The following is a 26,451-nucleotide window of genomic DNA, read 5'->3' on the forward strand; positions in this document are numbered from 1 at the left end:
GCCCAGGGTGGAGTGCAGTGGTATGATCTCAGCTCACTGCAGCCTCTGCCTCCTAGGCTGAAGCGATTCTCTTTTCTCAGCCTCCCAAGTAGCTGGGGCTACAGCTATGAGTCATCACATCCAGCTTATTTTTGTATTTTTAGTAGAGCTGGAGTTTCACCATGTTGGCCAGGCTGGTCTCAAACTCCTGACCTCAAATGATCCACCCGCCTTGGCCTCCCAAAGTGCTGGAAATACAGGCGTGAGCCACGGTGCCTGGCCATTATGCCCAATTTCTAAGTCATCCAGTATTTTCTAAAATATCAGACATATTTATCATATCACATATCTGTTCAGAAATGTCTAGTGGCTTCACATAGCTTTGGGTTAAAATTCAAACTGCTTAGCAAAGCAATCAGCAGTTATTAAGCCCTACTAGGTTTTCTATGCTTTTACTTAATTGTCTATCTTAGTCTTCATAACAGCTTTGTGAAGCAGGTCTTAGTAACATTAACAGATGTGGAGAAAATGAGACTTAGTGGAGTTTAATAACTTGCCCAATGTAATACAACTAGTTAAAGCTTGGATTTACGTCTAATTGATTCCAAAGTCTATCGTTCTGTACCATACAGTTTTGACCCTCTATATCTGACATCCATGGCCATAGGAAACTATTGCCTATGATTATTTACTTCTAGCTTTTCCTTTAGCTAGCCCATTTTCTAATAATCCTGCTTGCTTTGTAGGACTGAATTCACCTACTCTCTCTGCACCCATTATGGAGCTATATGTCTGCTCTTCTCTGGTGGTCCACAACCTGTCTGCTCTTGGAGCCCAAAAGAGAACTCTCATTAGCTGCCTGATCCTGAGTGAAACTAACTTTGGGCATTGTAATTTTAGTGATTTCTCTGTGAACCTTGGTTCTGTGTCTTGATATTAGGTCTCTTTATACACAAGAACCAGATGTTTGTTGTCTTCTGATGCCAAGCCTCCTGGCCAAGGTTTTATAGGAACATGTTAAGTGAACTGAGTATAAGGCTGCTTTTGACAAGAAGGGCCTATCATCTCTAATTGTTGAGCATCAGCATATAAAGGGAGACTGAGCCAAAAGCTGTATTACAAGTGGCAATTCCTTAGTTCAGAAGGGTATGTGAACTCAAGAGGAACTGTGTGTTTCTTTGTTTCCCTCTCCATTTTGTGCCTAGATACTCCACTATGAGCTACTGGCCATTCGTGATGCCTGCATCAAACTGGAAAAGGACTACCAGCCTGGGATCACTTATATTGTGGTGCAGAAACGCCATCACACCCGCCTTTTCTGTGCTGACAAGAACGAGCGAGTGAGTGAGGGACTGAGACCTCCCGTCCCCTCCTTCTGTCTCCCTTATCTTAATAGAGAAGAAGCCCTTCAGATAAAGGCTGGGGATTTAGTCCTTGTCCTGTCCATCCTCCCTGGCCCCTTCCCTCCTCCTAGCTCTTGTGGTCCTTCCTCTACCACTGCCTTCACTAGTGTCCACCTCCTCCCCTCCTTCCCTTATACTTCCTTTCCCTCCTCCTAGCTCCCTGGCCTAGACCCCATATATAGACCAGCTCCCAGAGAAGGGAAAGGGAACTACCATTTATTGAACTCCTCCTATGTGCCAGATACTGTACAAGGCGTCTTCCTCACAGCAACCCTGTGAGGTAGGTATTATTATTATCTCCAGTTTAATCTCAGAAAGGTTAAATGACTTGCTAAGATCATACAGCTAATAGGACTTGAACATAGGTCTGTGTGACTTTAGAAGCATATTATTTAAAGATTCAGTACCCTCTGGGAATAGCAACTTTGGCTTTGTTCTTGGGATTTTGGTGAAGTCAGAGTAGAATTGAGCCAGGGTCCTAGTTAGGGCCAGGCAGGTCTTGGGATCTTGGTTGTGTTTGTCTCTATACAGATTGGGAAGAGTGGTAACATCCCAGCTGGGACCACAGTGGACACCAACATCACCCACCCATTTGAGTTTGACTTCTATCTGTGCAGCCATGCAGGCATCCAGGTAGCTGGGCTATATCTTGGGGTTCCAATGGGTCAAAGATGAATTGTTTATTCACATTGCCTCTACAATATATCAGTCATCACTGAATGACATCCAAATTATGTTCGTTTGTTTTGTTTTGTTTTATTTTGTTTTGAGGTGGAGTCTTGTTCTGTCCCCCAGGCTGGAGTGCAGTGGCACACTCTCAGCTAGCTGCAAACTCTGCCTCCTGGGTTTAAGCGGTCCTCCTGCCTTCCCGCCTCAGCCTCCCGAGTAACTGGGATTACAAGCATGCGCCACCATGCCCAGCTAATTTTTTTTTTTTTTTTTTTTTTTGAGACAAGAGTCTCGCTCTGTCGCCCAGGCTGGAGTGCAGTGGCCGGATCTCAGCTCACTGCAAGCTCTGCCTCCCAGGTTCACGCCATTCTCCTGCCTCAGCCTGCCGAGTAGCTGGGACTACAGGCGCCCGCCACCTCGCCCGGCTAGTTTTTTTTTTGTATTTTTTAGTGGAGACAGGGTTTCACCATGTTAGCCCATGTTGGGATGGTCTCGATCTCCTGACCTCGTGATCCTCCCGTCTCGGCCTCCCAAAGTGCTGGGATTACAGGCTTGAGCCACCGCGCCCGGCCCCAGCCGTATTCTTAATAGTGATCCTGTTCCCCTATTATCAGCCATCTCCTCTGCTCAGCCTGGGACCCTCATCTTCCTATCTTCCCAGGGCACCAGCCGACCATCCCATTACTATGTTCTTTGGGATGACAACCGTTTCACAGCGGATGAGCTCCAGATCCTGACGTACCAGCTGTGCCACACTTACGTACGATGCACACGCTCTGTCTCTATCCCAGCACCTGCCTACTATGCCCGCCTGGTGGCTTTCCGGGCACGATACCACCTGGTGGACAAGGAGCATGACAGGTGAGACCTGGGATCAGGTTGGCCTCCTTTTTGCTTCAGCCTGTTGTGCCAGATCTTCTCAACTTTCCTTGGGTAGAAGGAAAGGAGTGCTGTCCAATTTGGTGTCATTGGGCTCCTCTGCCCAATCCTGGGTTGGGGTTTTCTCTTAAGTTGGTATGGGAATTGGCATCCCAGGGCTGGGTGAGGGAATTAGCAGCAGCTCAGTTCACCAGGAAGGACTTCTTTCATTTTTTCCTTTTCAGTGGAGAGGGGAGCCACATATCGGGGCAAAGCAATGGGCGGGACCCCCAGGCCCTGGCCAAAGCCGTGCAGGTTCATCAGGATACTCTGCGCACCATGTACTTCGCTTGAAGGCAGAACGCTGTTACCTCACTGGATAGAAGAAAGCTTTCCAAGCCCCAGGAGCTGTGCCACCCAAATCCAGAGGAAGCAAGGAGGAGGGAGGTGGGGTAGGGAGGAGTGTAGGACGCCTTGTTTCCTTCTGTAGAGGTGGTGTAAGAGTGGGGAACAGGGCCAGCAAGACAGACCACCAGCCAGAAATCTCTGATATCAACCTCATGTCCCCCACCCCTCACCCCATCTTGTCACATCTGGCCCTGACCCCAGTGGACCAAAAGGGGCAGCACTGGTGCCCACCATACACACAGGTGTCTCATGTGACTCACAGTGCTAAAGACTCATGCTTGACAGCTTGGTAAGGTCAACTCTGTAGCCCTGCAGACAAAAGCTGGTTAGGTTTGGGTTTGATACTTTAGATGGGAAAGTGAGGGGCTTGAGAAAGTGGGTGGGAGGAGGGAAGGATTTTTTAGGAGCCTTAATCAGAAAAGGACTAGATTTGTTTAAGAAGAAAAATGAAACCAGACCCAGATCAATATTTTAGGATACTAGATGTTTTAATGGGTTCAGAATCCAGTTTGTAGGAAGATTTTTTAATGGTTTTGGTTGCTCCTCCCCCAGCTGCCACCCCCCCTTCCCCTTATTCCTCTCTGTCCACATTTTCTGCCCCACCTTACTTCTCCTCCCTGACAGACATCCAGCCCCTAGTAATACTTAAGGCACTATGGCACTTAGCTTTGAAGTGACACGACCCTGTCTTCCTTCCGCCCGCTGGTGGGTAACCAGTGCCTTCCCTGTAACGGTAATGCTGCAGAACTGCAACCTTTTGTACCTTTCTTTGGGGAATGGGGTGGGGGTGGGAGAGGAGGTAGATGGGGAAGAAATACCCCAGACCCAACAAACCTCCAGCCAGAAAGCCAGCTATTTTGCATTTGAAGGAATTGACTTCCTCATTCATTGAGCTTTTTAAAAGATCACAACCTCAAGATGGTTAAAATCCATTGACATTTGCACTTTCAAACGTGACAAGTCTCCGAGCTGCTGAGATGACTGGCCCCTGGCCTTTCCACTTATGCCTCCTTTTCTCCTTGTTCCTCCTACCTCCCACCCCACCCAGGTCTGGAGTTACTTTCATAGCATTTTTCACTCTTGGCTTCTTTTCTCCCTTGATGGTCAAGTCTCTTGTGTTTCAATATTTCTTAACTGGGGTGTCTTATAACAAAAAACTCGTAGGTCTAAAATGAGAAAAAAGAGAGAAAACAAAATGTTATTTTTATACCATAACTTGAGTGTATTGCCAAAATTCGGAAATCCTTCCCATGCCTGATGAGTTTATATCCCGGAAACATTGAGCCATCAGAATGAACTGTGTACCTGATTTGTTCTCTGACCTGGCTAGGTAGGGAGGGGGTGGTTATCACCCCAAGATGGGGTCCGGGCTCCATCCTTCCTCTGTGCAGATAATACCTTTCTCTTGCTGTAGCCTCCCTCCTCTGCACTGTCCTGCACTCTTTCTTGCAAGTGCATCTTTTTCCTTCCTCTGGACTGTCCTCTGACCCTTTGGCTCATCCTAGATTCCAGTGTGTCCTGTGGACAGGCTGGGGAATTTTGCTGCTCCCTATTGCTTCTGTTTACACAAATGAATTTTTCCTGGTTTCCCACTAGGGCATGTGAGTGGGTGGCATGAGCTTTTTTTTTTCTTTTTGTCTTGAGACATGGGGTTTGGCTGTCTTGCAGGACTGGAGAAGGTGGTGGTTCTAGCTTGGTCTCTGCTGGCCTTGAAGCAAGCATCCCCCCCTGCCCTTTTTCCTTGACTGTTCATTTTTTTCCTGCCCCACCACTTGGGATGGGGAGTTGCAACTTCAGTGTGGAATTTCCTCTTTTTGAGGAGCCTGGGTTTGGATCTATCTGATCTGGTGATGAAGCCATGATTACTTTAGACCTAACCCAGGCTTGGAGGCCAGCCGGAGGCAGGAGGGTCTGAATCCTGGCCTATAGAGTTAGAACTACTGTTTCCTCTCCTCAGCTGCCCTTGTATGACCTGGATTTGCTATGCAAAACAATCTGTCCCAGGTTCTGTTCTGGTTGGCTACATTGTTCAGCAACTCACAAAACGTAGCACAAACATTCATTATGGAGAAAGCATCAGGACTGTTGAGTAACTCCTCCTTTACTTTTTTCCTGCTGGCTACAGCATGGGGTGCCCTATAGGCACAAGCCCAGCTGAAGAACAGAATGGAGGGCTCTGGGAGGAGGCAGCTCACTGGAGAGCCTACATTCCTTACACAAGTGCCTAAAGAGAGTGATGCTAACACTCCATCTGCCCTGTCCATTGCCTTCATATACAGTCTACTTCGTGTTCTGTCACCCTTTGGGGAGGGGAGCTCTTCTGGGACAGTGGGCTCTGCATGTTCTCTACTTGGGTACATTTTGGGGCTAGGATCAGGGCACTATTCCTGGAGGGTCCAGTCATTCACCAGCATTTGCAAATGTCCATAGGGAGCAGGTGGCAGCCTCTACTCCCAGCAACAAGTTTGTGTTCTCTCCTTTTCTCTCTCTGCCTCACTCTCTCCAGTTGGTTATCAGCTGGGGCTTGAAATGCATTTTTAGCCCTTTGGCATGGCATATGCCATTCAAGAAATAAAAAAGCAAGAGAATCAGCTTTGGGCAATGACAAGAAATGACTTCTTACTCTGATTTTTTGGTAAAAAAATAATTTTTGAGACTTGAAAAATAACCCTGACCTTGAGGATTATTCTTGTTTGAAAGGTGGTGGATGCAGATGGAGAAGTGGTGTTGGCAGCAAGCTTTGGCTCATGTGGATTTGGTTTAAGTGGTGCTTCTTACCCAAGCTTCAAGGAAGTGCTTGGGGGACCCCCAGCCTCATCCTCTTAGATGGGTCTCTTGCTCCCTTTGTACCACTGTTTTGCCTTCCTTTTCCTCTTCTCTTTTTCCCTGGCTTCCTTTCCCTTTTCTACTATTCACTCTGCTTGCTTGCTGGCCGGCCTGCCTGCCTGCCTGCCTGCCTGCCTATGTGATGATGAAATCTCTGCATGGCTGCAATGATCCCACTGTTAGCTGGCAAGGTCAGGCTTAGCTCCTTGACTGCAGACGACCAAGAACCTGTTCCCCAAGCCCAGAGATGTTCACCTGGGCTGGACTGCCCTCAAGCTTATACTAGAGAAGAGCAACTGACCTGCCCAACTTGTGTGAAGTCAGGAGGGTTTCTGGCATTTTCCACACCTGTCCACTCCTTGGAGCTGGTTTCTCTCATTGCTTTTACTAAATCTGGTTCTTTTTCTCTTTACCTGGGGCCTGCCTTTTCTGAGATTGTCTTAGGGTTGAGCTACTTGGGTATCCTGGGCTTGAGTGTTAGGGGATGGACATAAGGGAAAGAGTGATGAGAAGAGAATGGAGAGAATTTGAATAAAAGGTGGGAAAGGAGAGAGCCCTGTTCTTTGATTGTTTATCTAGTCCAACCTGATCCATTAGGGATTGAGGTGCTACACTGGCCTCCAGGGATAAGCCTGGGGCTATTGTTGCTGGGAACTTATGCTTAACATAAAGCCGAAGAAGAAGGTACCTAGAATTTTGAAACTTCCCTAAAAAGCTCCTAATGCCCACCTGCTAGATAGCTTCTCTGTGGCCTCCTATTTAGCTAAGCAGCAGTGTTTTTGGATACTTCTCTTCTGTTTGTGAATAAGGCCAGCACTCAAGATGGGCAGACAAGGGCACGCTATTAGCTGGCCCATAGGATATCTGTAAGGCTGGTGGGACAATTTTGGACCTGGAATCCTGTGAACTAACAAGGTTGGAAGTTTCTTCCCCTTCAGGGTAGAAAAATCATCTCAAACTAGCCAAAAGGCAGTTTTGGAAACTACATTGGGGGAAGTTATTTTTATTTATATATGGGGCCTAGGCCAATCCAGGATGGTAGCTGGAATACCTTCCTTCTTAAAATCTGATCATGGCAGGGATATGCAGGGCACTTTTTACTATTTGGCCTTCTAAGCAGATTGGGAAGGAGGTATTTTCTGGTTTTCTCTTTCCTCCAACTTAATAGGACTTGCCTTCTCCCTGGGCAGGGAGAGAGGCTGGGTTGGTGCTCTCCCCTTACTCTACTCACACTGACTTAGAACCTCTGGCTGCTGTTTGGGCATCCAAGAAAGGGAGGGGAAGGAATGAGCTAAAAACAAAACAGAATGAGGTGGGAAAGGGAGATTTCCTTCTCTACAGAGGAAAATAGGAAACCCTCCAAGAATTGTGCAAGTAAAGACATTCGTCAAATGCACTGAGTCCCTTGGTGTAGTAGCAATAAGGAAAAATGAAATTACTTTCCTGTGCACACAGTCCAGCCTAATTGGTGTGTGATGTTGCACTTAGCAGCCATGTGGTGGGCATGTGTGACTACTCTGGGTTTCACTTTAGTTTCTAAACTTTTTATCCCTCTCAAGTCCAGCATGGATGGGGAAATGTCTCTGGATCCCCACAGCTGTGTACTTGTTTGCATTTGTTTCCCTTTGAGACTTGTGTTTGTGTCCTGCTTTGAGCTGTACCTTGTCCAGTCCATCGTGAAACTATCCCAGCAGCTGTAATGTACAGTTCCTTCTGAAGCAAGCAACAGCAGCAGCAGCAGCAGCAGCAGCAGCAGCAGCAGCAGCAGCAGCACAATTCTGTGTTTTATAAAGACAACAGTGGCTTCTATTTCTGAAGTGCGGTCTTTCTCTTTTTTTCCTACCAGCAAAACAAACTTTTGGGACTGATTACATCTCTAATAGATTTTAGGTGAGAATAATACTGTAGATTGTTATGCAGGAATACTTCACAGGGCCTCCATTTATTCTTCATTCAACAAACATGCAAAGTACTGTGCCAGCAGTATTGTGGGGAGGGCAGGCATAATTCAAAATGAGGAAAATAGTGTCTGTCTCATTAAGGGAATTAAGTTTGGTGGGGGATATGACTAGCCAACTGGTCCCCTGGCATAGGAGAAAGATAATGAGGGAGTGGAATAAGACTATAGCAACGAATATAGGGAGGAAGGGACAGATTTGAGAGACAAGAGATAGAATTAGTAGGACTCGATGGCTGGTGGAAGACAGGAGTAGAGGTTAGCTCCCAGGTTTCTCCTTGAGCATAGGAGTGTGTTGGGACATTCTGCCAGTCAAGATGGGGGTGGCAGGGGGAGACTGTAGAAGGAAGGTGGGGAGTTTTTTGAAGAAAGACAATGTTGTGTAGACTGAGTTTTGAGGTTTTTTTGGGGCAATAAGGGTAAGGTGTCCAGTAAACACAGGTTGGTGCTCAGGTAAGACTAAAACTGCATTTATGGATACGGGAGTCATATAGATGGTAGTTAAAGCCATAGGCATGAACAAGTTAGCTTAGAAAAAGAGAAGAGAAACATAGTATACAACCCCCTAAGAAACTCAGTTTAAAGGATGGGGCGAGGAAGTAGATCTTAAGGTGACAGATCACTGGTAGAAAGCTTGTGGGTTTTTTGTTTCTTTGTTTAACCAGTTTAGTGAGGTAGGAGAAGAAATCAGAGTGGAAGTTTCATGAAGGGTGTGATTAACAACATGAACTGCTGCAGAGAAGGAGTTCTTTTTTTTCTGTGTGTTTTACCTTTCTGCTCCCCATCTGTTGGGGATCTTATAACTCTATGACCTACTTAGGTTATTCTCCAGTATTTCTTGAAAATGAGCATTGGAAAAACCAATTCTAAAATGGCTAAGACTAGGACTTTCAAGTTCCCCACAACTACCACCAATTAGGAGATAATTGTAAAAGAATAAACAAAACCTAATTTTGTTCCAGTGTACTAGATAATAGTAGAATACTATATTTATTTCCATAACTTGTCTTCTTTAGAGCCTGTGAACTCCTAGGAGCAGAAGCTATATTCTCTTCATTTTTGTCATCTCAGGGTCATGGCATATACCAACGGATCAGTATGTGCAAATAGAATTGAAATAGGCTAGTAGTCTGTAGTTTATGAGTATGGGCTGGGTGGGCAGCAGATCAAGAAGTGATAGGAGTACACAGGATGAACTCAGAATTCCTGAAATCTTTAGGTAAGCAGATACTTAACCAGATTATCATTGTCTTTTCCCACTCGCCCCAAATTGGAGGTTTTATGGTTTTGTACTTTAAGCTGGTGGTATAATTGTCAAGCATGTAAATTCTGGCATTCTTCCTGGTACTGCTAGAGCATTATTTCAATGCATGGGGGTAAGAAGGCTCAGAGAAGGATTCTGGCAGAGGGCCCAGTGAGAAATCATCAGTGGTAGCCAGTGTGTACATACGTGGACCTAGCATTCCTCTGGAGGCCAAGTGTTGTGAATTGGCCTGTGGCTATCACCTGGCAGACTCCCTTGGGAAAGAGCTAGCCAGCCCCATGCTTCTTTTCAGCAGCAAGGGTTAGGGAGGTTGGTTGAACTTAAAGAGCAGATTAGACATGGAGCAGATTTTGCCCAGTTGAAATAAGACATAAATTTATGACCCCAAGTGAGGCAGAAATAAAGTACTTAGCAGGGGGAATGGGAGGATGATGATTATGGCAAATTTTGCTATAACCTTTAGTTTTAGAAAAGATTGATACTGAAAAGCCTTCAGGATTTGCCTGTGGTTGCTACTCAAGTTAAAAAAGACTGGGAGCCTGCATTGTCTGGTCCTGGAGCTCAAGGTTTTCAGTGAAGGCTTGTCCTGGCACCTCTGGGCATTCCTTTTCATTACTAGTTGAGCACCCTTCCTTCTGCTCTGTCAGTTGGCAGAATACTCCGGAGCACATTCTGGACTAGCAGTTGCCTTCGGGTAGTCAGGCTGGGTATTTGTTTGGTATCTCTTGGTGTAGCAGATCCCAGAATCTCATGGCAATTTGGATTTGGTGGCTAAAAGAAAGAGTTAGTGCAAGGAAAAGACTAGTTGGAAGTTCTGAGTCTGGGCCATCCTTAAGCTGCTGTCTACTGCTTGAATGGGAAGTAATGTTGAATTGGAAAATTAGCTCACCTTTTTTGTTCCTAGCTTTGCAGACATTTATTCCTCTGATGATAGGCTGAGAAATGCCTAGGCAGGCTTAGAAGGCACACAGAGCATGACAGAAGTACTCCATCAAAGCAGCTGTGTCAAGAAGGAAGAGCTGGAAAAGTGGATTTGCTGGGGAATTAGCCACATTTAGTTTTCCACTTACGCACAACTGCCTTCTCCAGTATATCATAGCAGGGTTTTTTAGGCCTTTGTGGCTTACCCTGCAGGAACATACTATCCTGTTGTTCTGGACTGTAGCACCTTCACCACCATCCTCTTGGCAATGGTTTTTTGTTTTGGGTTTTTTTTTTTTTTTTGGACAAAGTATAATATTGAGGGACCTTTTTAGGGAGCCTTTGATCCTTTGTCCCCATTTTCCAAAGGCAGGGAACTTTCCTCTTAAAAGAGACAGTGGGAACTTTTAGCCAGGTTTTTGGAAAAGGCCTGTGAGCTATTAATGAGAGTGAACTGCAAAAGGAGGAAGGGTTGGTTTGGGTGCTTTGAAGTACTTGGCTAGGTGTTTTCTACAGTATCTTATACAATTGCATCTTACAGCATCTTTACATGCAAAATAGTTTATCAGTTATCTTCAATTGCATATTACAAAATTCTGATTAAATTTTTCTTAAATAAGAAAACTATCATTTCATATGACAAGAAAGCCTAATTTAATGTTACTCCAAGGTTGGTTAATTCAGTGGCTCAGTGATAACACCAAAGAATTAGTTTCTTGAAATCTTTTTGGTCTGCCATCCTCCATGTTGTTTATCCTCACGCCAGTTCGCCTCATGGTCCCAATATGGCTACTGTAATTCTGGGAAGGAAATGCTGACAGAACCATGCCTGGCAAAAGAGACAAATTTTTCCATGTCCTTCTAAAGCAAGGAAGTCTTTTCCTGGAAGCTCCAGCATATCCGGCCTCATGGCTTTGCTAGAAATGGGTCATCTCACTCCTGTCATTGGCAAAGCAAGTAAGATCATCCATCATGAGTGGCTTAGATGAATGAATTATCCTTTGAGTCACGTAGACTAGAAAGTCCAGTCATGTCTACCAGCAAGAAAGGAGATAAGGGCTATTGGATAAGCAGCGTCTGGTCTCAAAGGTACTTCAACTTTTACAGATGAGAAACATGAATCTGAATGACTTTCCTAGGCTCACAGCAAGAGAGGGCCTTCAGTCTTAGCTGTGTCTGTCCCTAAAGCCCAAGTTTTATATTGTATCTTGCTACAGTGTAAAGTAACTTACTTTCTACCTTGTGGAAACTGATGGTCTAGGACAAGAGATTTGAACTCAGGTGCCCAGGTGACTCTAATCTTGGCCCATGTGAGAAGATTCTACTGAGTTGCTGTCCTCATCCAGTGATGTTTCTTGTCTCACACAAGAAGCCTAGGAGTAGAAAGTCCTAAGTGGAGTAGAATAATAGTGGCAGCAGGGAGGGAAGTGTGCACTGTGTGTCCCTGAGCCTGACTGGGCAGGAACTTGGCGCTTCAAGTGGCAGCTGGCCACCCTGTCTTTCCTGCATGCACTGAGTATTTGGTAGCTGATTATGCCTTTCCTTAGTGACCAGTGATATTGATCATCTTTTCATGTGCTTACTTACTATCCCCGTATCTTTGTTGTTCACATCTTTTACCCATTGTATTTGTTTTTGAGACAGTGTCTCACTCTGTCACCCAGGCTGGAGTGCAGTGGCACGATCACGGCTCACTGCAGTTTCTGCCTCCTGGTCTCAAGCAGTCCTCCCACCTCAGCCTTCTGAGTAGCTGGGCTTACAGGCATACACTACCATGCTCAGCTAATTTAAAAAAAAAAAAATTTTTTTTGGTAGCAGTTCGGTCTCATTATTATTGCCCAGGCTGGCCTCTCTCAGCTTCAAGCTATCTTCCCGCCTCAGCCTTCCAAAGTGCCGGAATTACAGGCATAAGCCACTGGGCCCAGCCTCTTTTACCTGTTTCAAAATTGAGTTTTATTGAGTTGTAAGAGTTCTTTATTCATTTTAAACACAAGTCCATTGTTGGTTATATCTTTTACATCTATTTTTCCCAGTCTGGCTTGCCTTTTCATTTTGAAGAGCAAAAGTTTAAAATTTTGTGAATTTATTAAAGCTCCATTTGTTGCTTTTTTCTTTTCTAGTTTATACTTTTGTGTCATATTTTAGGAAATTTTGCACTGGGTATTTGATGGCTCCTGAGGAGGTTCAACTTTCAGAGGGCACTGATTTCTCTGCACCTGAAATTTTGTACTATTTCTGTATTTCTTTCTTCTCAGAACAACCAGTGTCACCAGGTATGAGGGCAGAGTTTTAGCTTGTTTGCTGAGCCCCATTCTTGAAGCTTATTTATTTATTCATCTATCTATCCATCCATCAATCCAACAAATATACTGAATGCTGCTATGTGCCAGGCACTGGCACTGTTCTAGGTACTGGGGCAATGGGAGTTAAGGTAATACCCAATGACCCTGCTCTGTACCCTTAAGAGCAGACTCAGTTGGGGATGAGTTATCCAAAAATAGGGTGTACATGTAGTCAGGAGAGAGCCTCATACAGCTTTGCCTTTGGCAGAATCCTTCAAACCTCTTTGTCTTCCTACTTCTTGATATTACAAATCATGAGCCTTTCACATGCGTTCACTCTAAAGAGGTGGGTTCCTGGATAGCAGAATTAGATAGAAAGGCATCATTGACATTTATTGAGATGGAGTGAATCAGAGGGTGTAAATTCTGCTCCGTCAATATCGAAAAAGACTAGCCGATCTCAAGGGTTCATCACTGTCACCATGTCTATTGTCTATTCTGGAAGAAGCTGAAGAAGTCTGCCTTTGTTTAGGGAACCAGTTCCAGAATCAGAGGGGTTGAGGATATAAAAGACCCTTGCACAAGAGTTGGTATTTACCCTGTCAGATGCTGCTACCAAGATTTGGATTGTGTACAGTCGAGGATTAAAAATGACTTTTAAGATGCAGTGTTTCATCTGGTGACATTTAATTTGATATTTTAAAATTGGGGAGGGTATTTTCAGCCACGGGGGTAGGGATGTGAAGGAAGCTGAAAGTAAGACAGAATTGGAGTCAGATGTGGTTTTGAGTCCCATACATTTATTAAGTGTTTAATATTATATGGTAAGTGCTTTAAAATGGTAAATACTTCTGTTATTCACTAAAATTTGGGGAGGGTTTCCTCTGTGCTTTATGTACATTCCCTAACCTTACAACTGTGTAAGGTACATACTGTTCTCTCAATTTTTCAGATAAGAAAATTGAAGCCCAAAGAGATCAAGTGACTGATCCAAAGTCCCACAGTGAGGGGAACTGAAGATAGGATATTCTTTCTCCTTTTCCTCTTTAAAAACTTATTTTGATAAAAAAAAAAAAAAAAAAACTAAACCGTATTACTGAAGCATAAGGACATGGGGAGAAATTATGAATCATTCCTCAGCCTGAATAAAATAGTATCATGTTTCATTAAGGCAACAAATATTTATTAGGGACCTACTATTTGCCTGACATTCAAGTGGGGTGGGGGGCACACAAGTAGTAAATAACAGACTGGGCAAAGGGCTACCAAGGCAATACTGTAGTAGACTAACAGGTGCCCCACCATGGGTGGTCCGGCAAAGGCGTCTCAGATGTCTTCCGTTGAGACGTAAAAAGAAACTGTAGGGTGGGGAGTAAAGGGAGGGTGGAGAGGAGAGAGAGGGTTCCTGGCCAAGGGAACCAAAAGCAGAGAAGCCCCAAGTCAGAAAAAAGCAGCGCTTGGCCCGTTGGGGGAATTGGAAGCCGAGCAGTACAGCTGTAGCACAGGCGGGGCCCGTTTACGCCGTGCGTTTTCACCCTGGAAAGGAGTTTAGGTTTTCGAAGTGTGACGAGGCGCTATTAAAGAGTTTTAAACATGGAAATTACTCGATCTGTTTGTGTAGTGTCCTGTTCGTTAGTCATCTTTTCCAAACTATAATACATTTTTTTAAATCCTAAAAATGGTCGTTAAAGCAGTCTAGGAGTTAGGTCAATTGCGGTGGTCACTTGACCGCCTGTGAGGAGGCGGCGCGTGGGGCGGCTCGGACTGGGCGTGGCGGGGGCTCAGGAAGGAGGGTTGCCCTACCCCAGCGGTCTCGGCTCGGGGCCTCCGCGGCAGGCTTGGGTCCTTCACCCGCCAGCTCCAGGTAGGCTACTCCTCAGGTCAGCCCCGCCGCCAGCCGCGACGTCGCCACAGACAGGCACCGCCCCCACTCGTGCGGCATGAGGAGTCCTGCCCCTTCGGGTTGTCTCCAGCCGGCACTGCCCCGCGGGGGACGGCCGAGCCCGCCGCATGTGGCCCGGCTCCCGGACGCTTCCCCGGCGTCCTCCGCGCCGGCCGCTCCCGCCCCGACGTCGCTCCGACACGGCTCGGGGCCCAGAGGCGAGGCGAGGACGCCGGGCAAGCCAGGCAGCGGAACTGACGCCGGCGGGCTTCCGGGGCGGCCCCGGGCAGGTCGGCGGCGGTGGCCCGCAGTCGTGGAGGAGCGGTGGGAGCGTCGGCGGCCGCGGGCGATGCAACTTCCGGACGGGACTCCCCTGTGTCCGCGCCTCACGTCTCCCCTTCCTCTCGCCTAGTCCCGTGCCGTTTTCCGTCCGCGACTCTTCCGGCCCAGAGCTTTCGGAGTGCGGTTGCTCAGGGGAAGCCGTCGCCGCCCCCGCCTCGGGGCCGAGTGAGAGTGTCCGTCGCGCGGCATCGCCCCCCGGGCCGCCTCCTTGCCCCCAGTGGCGGGCTCCGTTCTCCCTCGAAGCACTCCCCCCAGCTCCATGAATGGAAATCGGCTCCGCAGGTGAGTCAGAGTCTCTGGGCCAGGTAGGGGATGTCACCAAGCTACTGTCCTCTGAGTCTCACTGCTCCTCCCGCCCGGCCCAGGTGCGCGAGGTGAGCGTCGGGCGGGCATCCCCTGGTCTCCCGCCCCTCGCCCTGCTCCCCTGCGATCTCCGCGCAGCCCAGCCGCAGTTCCCCGGGGGCCCCTGAGTCGGCGAAACTGCGAGGCGGGGAAACGCTTGGAGGATTTAAGTTTGGGGTTATCTAAGCGGTATTACTCTTTGCTGGAGTACCCTTTTTCTAGACTTTAGAATGGTTTGCCATTGTCTAGTTGGAGTTCTTGTCCTTTAGCCAGTTTGTGTGCTCCGTAGAGGCTGGGCAGCCAGCCAGCTCCCTTACCTACCTCTTAGGGTAGTTGTGAAGATACACTGAGATAACGGATAACTTCAAATTAAGTTCGAAGGAGGTATTGGTGCAATGTTAAATTCAACACGGCATTGCTCCCACCCTCGAGTTCTTTTCTGTTGTTTGTGGCAGCATGGTAGATAGTTTCTGAGGAGCTTGGAAATGTCATAGCAGCCTGGATCACTGCTTATACGAGGAGGTGGATCTTAAAATTGCTGACAGCATTTTTTGTTTCATTCTCTATTCCCTAGAGAAGTAGTTGTCATATTCCTGGAAATTTGGAATTTAAGAAAACTGCTTTATCTTCGCGGGGAAGAAAGCAGTCTTGCAGTCGTAAGAGAAAATTGCAACATGGTTAGTACTTGTCCTTAAAAAAGGAAAAGTACTCTTTATGGTTCTAAAGTAATTAATTCAGGGACAGAAAGGTGTTGCATAACGGTTTGCCTAACAAGTGATCATGCTTGGCATTTTAAATTTGAAAGTATGCTTCAGACGATCACAAGTTCGTAAATTAATTTTCAAAATATTTGCAGGACTGTCTTGTTACTAATGGTGTTACAAGTTCCTGAATTCCATATCTCTTTTTGCCAATTTGATATAAGAAAAACTTATGTAAAAGAAACCAGTGACATAATGATAGCTAAGAACTTTGTTGAATAGATTGAGTATTAAGTGTCAAATGGATGCAAAAAAGCACTCAGACTGGGGAGGTGAGATGGGGAGAGTTAAAAAAATTTTTTTAAACAAATTTTGTTACATGGAAGTTTCTCTAATCAATTTCTACTATATCTCTTTTTCATGCTCCATTGTTTCGCCTTGCCCCATATCGTCTTAAAAACAGAAAGTCTGTCTGGGTTGTGAAAAGATTTAGATTCTTATTCAGTTTTGATTTGTGTATTTCTGAAACTGTCCTGCCCTTTTTTAAAACTTACCATACTGCTGTTTTACTGCACAGGAAATGTGATTATTTGGGACCATAGGTGATCTTTGTACATAACTGTCCTGTTGTCAAGTCTGGAAAACAAATCATGAAAGTCAGACCCTTTATTAATCATCCTAAAACTTTTAAAGATATTTCAAAAAAGTTTTAAAGTTTTTGCTTTATCTCCTTAGGGTTTTTCATATGATATTGTGCCCATATATATGGACGTTGTCTTAGAAAACATTTGTTAACATCAAACCACCTAGTCAACTGGTACAACTAGCCAAGTAAGGCTCAGAAAATACATTTTACCTCTTCTTTTTTGGGCGTCCCGTTGCTGAAATAGATACCCATTTAGCTGTCTTCACATTTGGGCAAGTGTGTAGTTAGATTATCAACTGTATGCTTGGGTCTCTTGAAAAGTAAAGTTTTTTCTTCAGTACAGTTTATACGTGATTGAAGGTAGCCTAATGAAGATAAGCTATACTTTGGCTCAAGATTGACGTTATCAAAAACAAAATTTTCTTTATTCCTGAGACTTATATATAATTGGTATGCTTAGTGTAAAGTTGAAAGCATAGCTGTGCAACTAAATTTTAAATCCATAATTTAGGCTGGGCGTGGTGGTTCATGCCTGTACTTTGGGAGGCTGAGGAAGGATGATCCCTTGAGCCCAGCAGTTGGAGACCAGCCTAGGTAACACAGTGAGACCTGCCTCTCCAAAAAGCAGAAAAATTAGCTGAGAATTGTGGCACATGCCTGTAGTCCCAGCTACTTGAGAGGCTGAGGCAGAATGGATTGAGCCCAGGAGGCAGAGATTGCGGTGAGCTATGATCGCACCACTGCACTCCAGCCTAGGTGACAGAGCAAGACCCTGTCTCAAAAAAAAAAAAAAAAAAAAAAAATTCATAATTTGGCATATATTTTGATTTTAAAATTTTAGTATAAATGTTCTCAAAAAGTCTATTGAGTCAATATTGAATCTTGGCTCTCCAGTTCTATCATAAGTTTTTCTTTTGTGTGGAGATTCTCAGGAATCATCTTGTGATAGGATATTTTAAATTCTAGTTGTTCGGTGGATACATAGAAAACTGTTAAATTTATTTACATTAGGGAACCTCGAATACAAATACCATATAAGTTAGTATTCGTTCTTTCATATGAAATATTTTGAATGCTTTTTAAGGATATCTTGTGCAGTCTACTGATTTAGTACCATCAGAACTTTGATTTAACAAGAAAAGGCTCAATTAGTTAAAAATTAATCAACAGTTTAACGTCTGTGTCTGTGACTAGTTAGGAGAACATCTGATGAAACACCATTTTCTGTGGTCTAATTACTGCTGAACTAAGAGTATAGGTTGTGTTTCAGTTCTAAATAAGATGGAAATAGGGAGCGGCAGAGATGCTTGATGATATTACTTCTCCTGAGTACTCATTTTTTAGGTCCATACTATTCTAGTCTGTGTTTTCAGATAATGTTAGACTAGCGTTTGGGACAGAGGAACTACACTTTATAATGGAAGAAAAACATTTACTTTTACCTTAAATTAATGACATGCAAATTGATGTTTGGTGGAAGTTTTATACAGTCTTGCAAAAGTGAATAGACTGTTTCTTTCTTATTTGTACTTTTAAATTCGTGTCTGAAAATAGTTGTTTTAGAGTTCTGTGCTTATTTAATAATAAAAGTTTTTAAAAAGTTATTTGGAACCAAGTTCCAAAGGAATAAAAGTTGCATATATGGGAAGCTAGAATTAATTCAAGATTGGGATATGAATGATGTAGATAAAAATTATGGGTTAAAAATACCTACTAAAATATATAATGCCATCAGGGTCCAAATTTACTATTTAAAACAATCTTCTTTTTATTTATTTATTTTTTTGAGATGGAGTCTCGCTCGCTCTGTCGCCCAGGCTGGAGTGCAGTGACGTAATATCAGCTCACTGCAACCTCTGCCTCCTGGATTCAAGTGATTCTCCTGTCGCATCCTCCCGAGTAGCTGGGATTACAGGTGCACACCACCGTGCCCGGCTAATTTTTTGTATTTTTAGTAGAGACGGGGTTTCGTCATGTTGACCAGGCTGGTCTTGAACTCCTAACCTCAGGTGATCTGCCTGCCTCGGCCTCCCAGAAAACAATCTTCTTTAATAACTTTGGGAAATGTTTTTGTCATTATATAAATTTTCTCACTTGTAGTTCTTTGCCTTGGAGAAAAAAAATCAAATTACTGCTCTGTCTGTGGGCATGAATTTTGAAAATGATAAAGGTTTTTCTACTGGGTTGTCACTTAAATTTTGGCTTGTGCTGCCCTGGAATGACCATTATGACTTAAAAAAAATATATTTATTGAACTTGACTGGCAGTGGGACTTATAAAAATGTGCAAGATTGTTTTGATATTTGGTTTAGAATTTTTCTTCTCTGTCATTGAAAGAGACTCCGAGGAAAAACAGAAAATGAGACATAAAATAACTTTTTTTTCTTCTAAACAAAGACTTAAGGGAGAAAACATAGATAACCTTCAAATGTAATTGAGTTAACATGAAGACATTTTAAAAATTACCCATGATTCTGTCAGCCTCATATAACCATTCTTTACATTTTTAAACCAAATTCTAAACTAATCTGTTTAGTTTTTTAAAAATTAAGGAATTAAGTTATTTAGGAAAGCCATTAGAATGAATGAAAAGATATCTAGATGCTACCTCATTTTGCTTTTTTGGAGAAATGTATATAATAAGTTGGTAATTTAGAATTAATTTATGTTAGTTTATATCTTCCAATGGGAACATTGCGTTTTTTAGTTACTGCCTGGCCTGACAGTATGCAAAGAGGCCTGGGGCCCTGTAAAGGGGACATTTCCTGGAAGAATTCTCTGTTGTATATGGAAAAACCCTGGCTCAGAGTAGAATTCTTGCCAAATTGTCTAAGCTGATGGATTCTAGTTGAATACCATTTTGCTTTATAATATAGCCATCTAGTTTCACACTGGTTTCTATATTCTTAAAATACTTGAGGGTCTACCTGAAAGATGAATTAAAATATTAATCTATCAAAACATATTATCTTACAGTAATTAGAGGTAGAATCTTAAAAAGTAATTTATAAGTTTTTGTTGTTGCTAATGGGTAGGGAAAAAAATACCAAAGTGATAATTCTGTTTTCAGGAAGGTAAAACTAAAAAGATTATTTAAGATCAGTATCCTTTCCAGACCTGTTTATTCTCAGACTGTTGAGATGAACAGCATTTACCAGACATTCCTACCTTCTAATTCAGTTGTCTTGGATACTGAATAGACCCTCATTCTTGGCTCATTAACAAAACAGATGTGAGAAAGAATATTGTGTGGTTTTTCAGCCATAATGGTTATGCTGTTAGGATACATGAACAGCCTTTCTGTATTTGGAGTTTCTGTGGTTTTCTGCCATTATCTGTGTTAATATTAATGACTTTCTTTGGCTAGCCACTGCTTAAAAAAAAAAAAAAAAAAAACTATTGAGATTCAGCAAAACCTTGTCACACAACTGATGCATTCTCTTATACATTAAAATGTGGGCATTTTGTGGTTTGGTTACAATAAAAAATTGTGTGCATTAGTCTGAAATGTCAGTTTAAGGAAATGAAGAATTCTTTGTTTTTTGTTTTTTGTTTTTTTTTTTTTTTGAGACAGAGTTTTGCTCTTGTCGCCCAGGCTAGAGTGCAATGGCAGGATCTCGGCTTAGTATTTTTAATAGAGACGGGATTTCACCGTGTTGGCCAGGCTGGTCTCGAACTCCTGACCTCAGGTAATCCACTCGCCTCGGCCTCCCAAAGTGCTGGGATTACAGGCATGAGCCACTGCACCTGGCCTAGAATTCCTTGTTTTACGTCAGCCAGTTATTTTATACATCATTTCCAAATTGTCAAGTTCTTGGGAAATCAGAACGTGGTATCTACAGTCTTTTGATGTGAGATATTTTTAGATTAAAAAAATGTTTTTTGTAGACACGGGGTCTTACTATGTTGCACAGGCTGGTCGTGAACTCCTAGGCTCAAGTGATCCTCCTGCCTCAGCCTCCCAGAATGCTGGGATAACAGGAGTGAGCCACTATGCCCACCCATATTTTTAGGTTTTTCATTTGTGGAAGAAATTTTACGAGAATATGTTCTCAGTTGTAGGCTTACATAATACTACTTTTGAGTCATTACTAATACTTGGTAATTTTAACTGATTTCTGAATCTTCTAACAATATGAGAGAGACATAGTGTTTCTGTGAACTTTAAAAATGGTGAAAGAATAGATTGCAAAATGGGTTCTTGCTAATAACAAGGGAAATGTCCCCTTTTATTTTCAAGGAAGGAAATGCCTTTTAAAAATTGTTTCTCACTCCTATAATCTCAGCGCTTTGGGAGGCTGAGGCGGGTGGATCAGCTGAGGTCAGGAGTTCGAGACCAGCCTGACCAAAATGTTGAAACCTCGTCTCTACTAAAAATACAAAAAAATTAGCTGGGCATGGTGGCAGGCATCTGTAATCCCAGCTACTCAGGAGGCTGAGGCAGGCGAATCCTTTGAACTCAGGAGGCGGACATTGCAGTGAGCTGAGGTTGCAGCATTGCACTCCAGTCTGGGCAACAAGAGTGAAATTCCATCTCAAAAAAAAATTGTTTCCCGGCCGAGTGCAGTGGCTGACACCTGTAATCCCAGCACTTTGGGAGGCCGAAGCAGGCAGATCACGAGGTCAGGAGTTCGAGACCAGGAGCCTAACCAACATTGTGAAACCTTGTCTCTACTAAAAATACAAAAATTAGCCGGGCATGGTGGCATGCACCTGTAATCCCAGCTACTTGGGAGACTGAGACAGGAGAAGTGCTTGAACCTGGGAGGCGGAGGTTGCGGTGAGCCGAGATCGCGTCACTGCACTCCAGCCTGGGCGACAGTGCGAGATTGTGAGATTCCATCTCAAAAAAAGAAATAAATTGTTTCCCTGCTGCCATCTGATAAGCTTAACCTTCAACTGGCTGAATGTTCTATAAGTGATTATTTAATTGTAGTGAGCCTAGTAATAAGTGCAGTATGTTTGGACAGATTCATTGAATGAAAAAGTGGAATTAGCAGGTAGGAGGTTCCTGAAGTTCCATGCTGTTTACTACTTAGCTTTGCAGACTTAACACGTATAAAATCAGAGAGAATTCATTAAGTTATATTTTGAGATCAACAGAGTATATTTCTTTTTCCAAAACAAAAATGTATTCTTTTTTTTTTTTTTTCTGAGACGGAGTCTTGCTCTGTCACCCAGGCTGGAGTGCAGTGACATGATCTCGGCTCACTGCAACCTCCGCCTCTGGGGCTCAAGCGATTCTCCTGCCTCAGCCTCCCTAGTAGCTGGGATTACAGGTGCCCGCCACCACGTCCAGCTAATTTTTGTATTTTTAGTGGAGATGGGGTTTCACCGTGTTAGTCAGGCTGGTCTTGAACCAGATCTGACCTCAGGTGATCCACCCTCCTTGGCCTCCCAGAGTGCTGGGATTACAAATGTGAGCCACCGCGCCCAGCCCAAAAATGCATTTTTTTTTTCTGATTATAAAATAATAACCACATGTTTATTACTTTAAAAAACAAACAAAATAAGAATGTCTCAAATAGAAGATGAAAATATGATCCTATCCTCCAGATAAAACCATAGTTAACTCTTTCTTATATATCTTCCCAGAGATCCATCTGTCTGTCTATTTATCATACGAATTGTTTTTAACCTACTTTTTCCACTTAGTAATGCGTCATCTTATCCATATCATTACTTACATCTGTATAACAGTATAATTATTTATACTGAGTACATAGCATTTAATTTTATCTGTATATTGATCAGTCTCATTGATAGTGGTTTAGATTTTTTCCAGTTTGTTGTTATTATGACTAAAACTTTGTAAGTATTCTAGTACATATGTCTTTGTATACTGGTCCAGTGCTTGCTTTTGGATAAATTCTTAGAAGTAGAATTGTTGAAATAGGTATTCCATGAATATTAAAGAAAACATTCCCAGTGAATAGCTATAATTTGGTAATTGGCTATAGTATATGTTATAGTTGATTTTGATTTATTCACTGCTTGTTTTTCATCAGTCACATTTGCTGTAGGCTATTGTTTAGCTTTAGACTTTCCAGCTGATACATATTGGATTACTAGAAGAGTGAACAACATGGACACATGCTTTGAAAATGTATGGTTTTGTGTTTGAAATTTAGTTTGGTTAGTTATTATCCAGTACATACAATAGCTGCTGAAAGAAAAGTTTGATATAGAGAGCAAGTCCACATAGTGCTTTATATTTCTGTGTAGCTATATTTTCAACTCTAGTGGGCAGTACATGTATTTGTTAAATAACTAAAATATGCTTCATTGGAAGTATAATTCATTATATTGACAGAATTGTTTCATCTGCTAATTTACATTAAAATATCTTCTGGATACTAAACTTGATTAGTATCTATAGAGTTCTGTTCATTGCTTATTATGCAACAGAATTTCCCTTTGTGCCAAATTATTTAAAAAACACAAGGTAAAATAATGACAGTGGAGGAAAAATTGACAGTGTGATATAGTGTGAAAAGCATGGGTTTTAGAGACAGATTCTGGCTCTTAAATTAACTGAAATTTATTAATGATGTGTCGGTGTAGGTTTGAGTACAAATGTACTCCTCTTGTAGAGGATATTGATAGTGGGAAGTCTGTGCCTGTGTGGGGGCAGGAGGCCTGGGACATATGGGTAATTTCTACCTTCTGTTCAATTTTGCTGTGAACCTAAAACCTCTCTAAAAAATAAAGTCTATCAGAAAAAGTTAACTGCTACTTTGGGCAGTGCATTTAATCTTCCTTAACCTTAATTTTCTTATCTGTACAATAGGATAGTGAAAAGAGATGACACATGCAAAGGAAATGGCCATTTCTCTCTTTTTTTTAATGATATTTTACTATAGAGATTTTAGGATGTATACAAATAGGCAGAACTGTATAATAAACTCTATTGTACCCACCACCCAAACCCAGTCATCAACCCATGTCCAATCACATCTCTTCTATTTTTCCCTCCTTTATATTTTTGAAGTATATTCTAGACATATGATTTTATTCATATTTAGTAGTAACTATATAAGTTATGGACTCTTAAAATATACAGTACCATTATCACAGCAAAATGAGAATAATCACTCATAAAATGTTCTAATCATTGTTCAAATTTTTACTTGTCTCACATATTATTTTTTAAACTGTTTGCCTTTAAAAAAAAAATTTTTTTTTTTTTGAGATGGAGTCTCCCTCTGTTGCCCAGGCTAGAGTTCAGTGGCATGATCTTGACTCACTACAACCTTCTCCTCCCAGGTTCAAGCGATTCTTCTGCCTCAGCCTTCTGAGTAGCTGGGATTACAGGCACGCGCCATGACACGCAGCTAAGTTTTGTATTTTTAGTAGAGACAGGGTTTCACCATGTTGGCAAGGCTGGTCTTGAACTCCTGACCTCAGGTGATCCAGCCGCGTCAGCCTCCCAAAGTGCAGGGATTACAGGCATGAGCCACCACGCCCGGCCTAAAAAAATTTTTTGATTCAAAATCCAAGTAAGTTCTACACATTGTGATTGATCGATATGTCTTTTAAGTATCTTAATCAGCAAGTTTTCTCTCCTTGTTTTTCTCCTCTGCAATGTATGGGTTGTTTGTCCTTTTAGAATTTTTCACAATCTGGATTTTGCTAGTTCCATCTTTACAATGTAATGTAACATAATCCTTTGAATTTCCTATAAACTGCTAGTGGATCCAAGGGCTTGATCAAATTCAGGCTGTTCTTTTTGAACTTACTACAGTTGGTTTTTTGTCCCAAGCACTTCACTGGAATTGTTTTTATCAAGGTCAACAAAGACTTAGCTAAACCGAGTAGTTCCCAAATCTTCATTTTATTTCATCCACATCTAATGACATTTTCTTCTTGAAACACAATTTTCCCCGTTTGGTTTTCAGGATACCACTCTCTCCAGGTCCTTCTCTAACCTTGTTGGCTGTTACTTTTCCAGTTCCTTTGCTGTTTTCATTTCCCTAATTTCTAAATATTGGAAGTATCCTAGGGGTTAGTATTCTGTATCCATGTTAGAGACTGATCTCTAATCCAGTGGTTTTAAATAACATTTATATGCTGAGGACACCCACATTTACACCTCCAGCCTGGACCTCTCCCCTGAACTCCACACTCATCTAACTGATTACTATTCATCTACTTGTAGACACCTCAAATTTAGCATGTCCTTAAAATCCTCTTGGTTTCCTCTCTAAACTTGCTACTATCACTGAGTCTTTCCTGTCTCAGTAAATGACTCTTCTGTTCTTTCAGTTGTACAGACCAGAAATCCCTGAGAATGTTTTTCCTCATACCCCATATCTAGTCCATTTAACAATTCCTGTCAGGCCTACCTTCTGAATGTTTTCCACATCCATATCACTCCCCTAACTGTACTACTGTAATCCTAGCCAACATTATCTTTCACCTAGACAGCCACATAGCCTGCTGACTGATCTCCCTGCTTGTACCCTTACATATAATTTTTCATACAGCAGCTGGAATGATACTTAAAAAACATTTTAAAATCAGATCATAACACTTTTTCACTCAGAACTCAGAGAGCTGACACTATCTAACTTCAAGGCTTACTCTAAAGCTGCTGTAATCAAGATAGTGTGGTATTGGTGAAAGAAATGACTAATGGAACAGAACAGAGAGTCCAGCATGGCAGGTCACAATCCCAATTCTTCTTATTAGCTGTAAAAATTTTAGGCAAATTATTTCAGTTTTCCTCGTCTGTAAAATGATTCCTTCCTTTATAGGGTTGGTATGAAGATTAAATGAGATAATGCATGTAAACGCATTTAGCAGGCCAGGCGTGGTGGCTCGTGCCTGTAATTCCAGCATTTTGGGAGGCCGAGGTGGGCAGATCACTTGTTCTCAGGAGTTCAAAACCATCCTGGGCAACGTGGTGAAACCCTATCTCTGTCAGAAATACAAAAACTTAGCCGGGCATGGTGGAAAATAAAAGCATTTAGCACATTGCCCGAGACATAGTTAGAACTTGATAAATTTTAGAATTTGTGCTTTTTCTAATTTGATCTTGACAAGTTTCATAAGAAGGAGGCAGGTCAAGTATTTTCATTTTTTAGATCAGGAAACAAATTCAGGGAGAGTATTTGGTGATGGTCAAATGATTAGATAATTGGCAGAGCCAGTACTAAGGGCTAGTACAGAATTTGTACAGTATTACTTACCTCAGGCTAGGATAGGAAAGATTATGCCCTCTGAAGAGATTTTTTTAAAAAACACAAAGCAAAATTTAAAAACAAATGATTCAGGCAGCATTTTAGTCTATTTTTGTCTACACTGAATAAAAAGTTAGAGCAATTTTTTATTCCTGATACAAACTCATTCTTTTGATATATTGTTGGATTTAATTTAACATTTTGTTAGGATTTTTGCATGTATATTCATAAATTAGATTAGCTTATGATTTTCCTTTTTTATAGTGTGTTTGTCAGGTTTTAGTACCAGAATTTTTCTGGCATCATAAATTGTATTGAGGTATGTTTACTTTTTTTCTGTTCTCTGGAAATGTTTGTATAATATTGGTGTTATTTTTTTCCTTAAATGTTTGGTATAATTCTCTAGTGAAGCCATCTGGATCTGGAATCTTTTTGTATGTGTGTGGAAGTATTTTAAATTGTGGATTTAATTTATTTGGAGTACTTTTAAGATTTTTTTTAATGTAATTTTTAGTTTATTCAGATAATAGTCATTTATTAATTTATTGTTTGAATTTTGATTAACAAAGCTGTATTTTGAGCTTCAAAAATTTAATGCTGGATATCACTTAGGTTTTCTTTAAAATTTTTTGATAAAAAATGTAAAATACACATACCATTAAATTTACCATCTTAACTATTTTTTTTTTTTTTTGAGACAGAGTCTGGCTCTGTTGCCCAGGCTGGAGTGCAGTGGCCGGATCTCAGCTCACTGCAAGCCCCGCCTCCCGGGTTCACGCCATTCTCCTG

The 26,451-nt window shown here is 42.3% G+C and overlaps 2 protein-coding genes across 4 annotated transcripts in view; both read left to right on the forward strand.

The window, feature by feature from the left end:
• The window catches only part of AGO1 (argonaute RISC catalytic component 1), a 65,234-nt gene extending 57,277 nt beyond the window's left edge, over positions 1-7,957 (forward strand). For both annotated transcript variants that reach the window (XM_011988988.1, XM_011988987.1), the window contains exons 16-19: positions 1,185-1,319; positions 1,914-2,015; positions 2,713-2,912; positions 3,155-7,957. In XM_011988988.1, the coding sequence (XP_011844378.1) occupies positions 1,185-1,319; positions 1,914-2,015; positions 2,713-2,912; positions 3,155-3,263 (546 nt within the window). In that variant the 3' untranslated portion in view covers positions 3,264-7,957. The remainder of the gene's footprint in view (positions 1-1,184; positions 1,320-1,913; positions 2,016-2,712; positions 2,913-3,154) is intronic.
• A 6,755-nt stretch (positions 7,958-14,712) lies between these two features.
• Positions 14,713-26,451, forward strand: part of AGO3 (argonaute RISC catalytic component 3) — a 138,200-nt gene continuing 126,461 nt past the window's right edge. Inside the window, exon 1 of one of the 2 annotated variants that reach the window (XM_011988989.1) lies at positions 14,713-15,073. In XM_011988989.1, coding sequence (XP_011844379.1) covers positions 15,055-15,073 — 19 coding nt within the window. In that variant the 5' untranslated portion in view covers positions 14,713-15,054. The remainder of the gene's footprint in view (positions 15,074-26,451) is intronic. The other variant, XM_011988990.1, reaches the window with a different exon arrangement.

This window comes from Mandrillus leucophaeus, unplaced genomic scaffold (genome assembly GCF_000951045.1).
Source record: "Mandrillus leucophaeus isolate KB7577 unplaced genomic scaffold, Mleu.le_1.0 Scaffold343, whole genome shotgun sequence".
Taxonomy (NCBI): Eukaryota; Metazoa; Chordata; class Mammalia; order Primates; family Cercopithecidae; genus Mandrillus; species Mandrillus leucophaeus.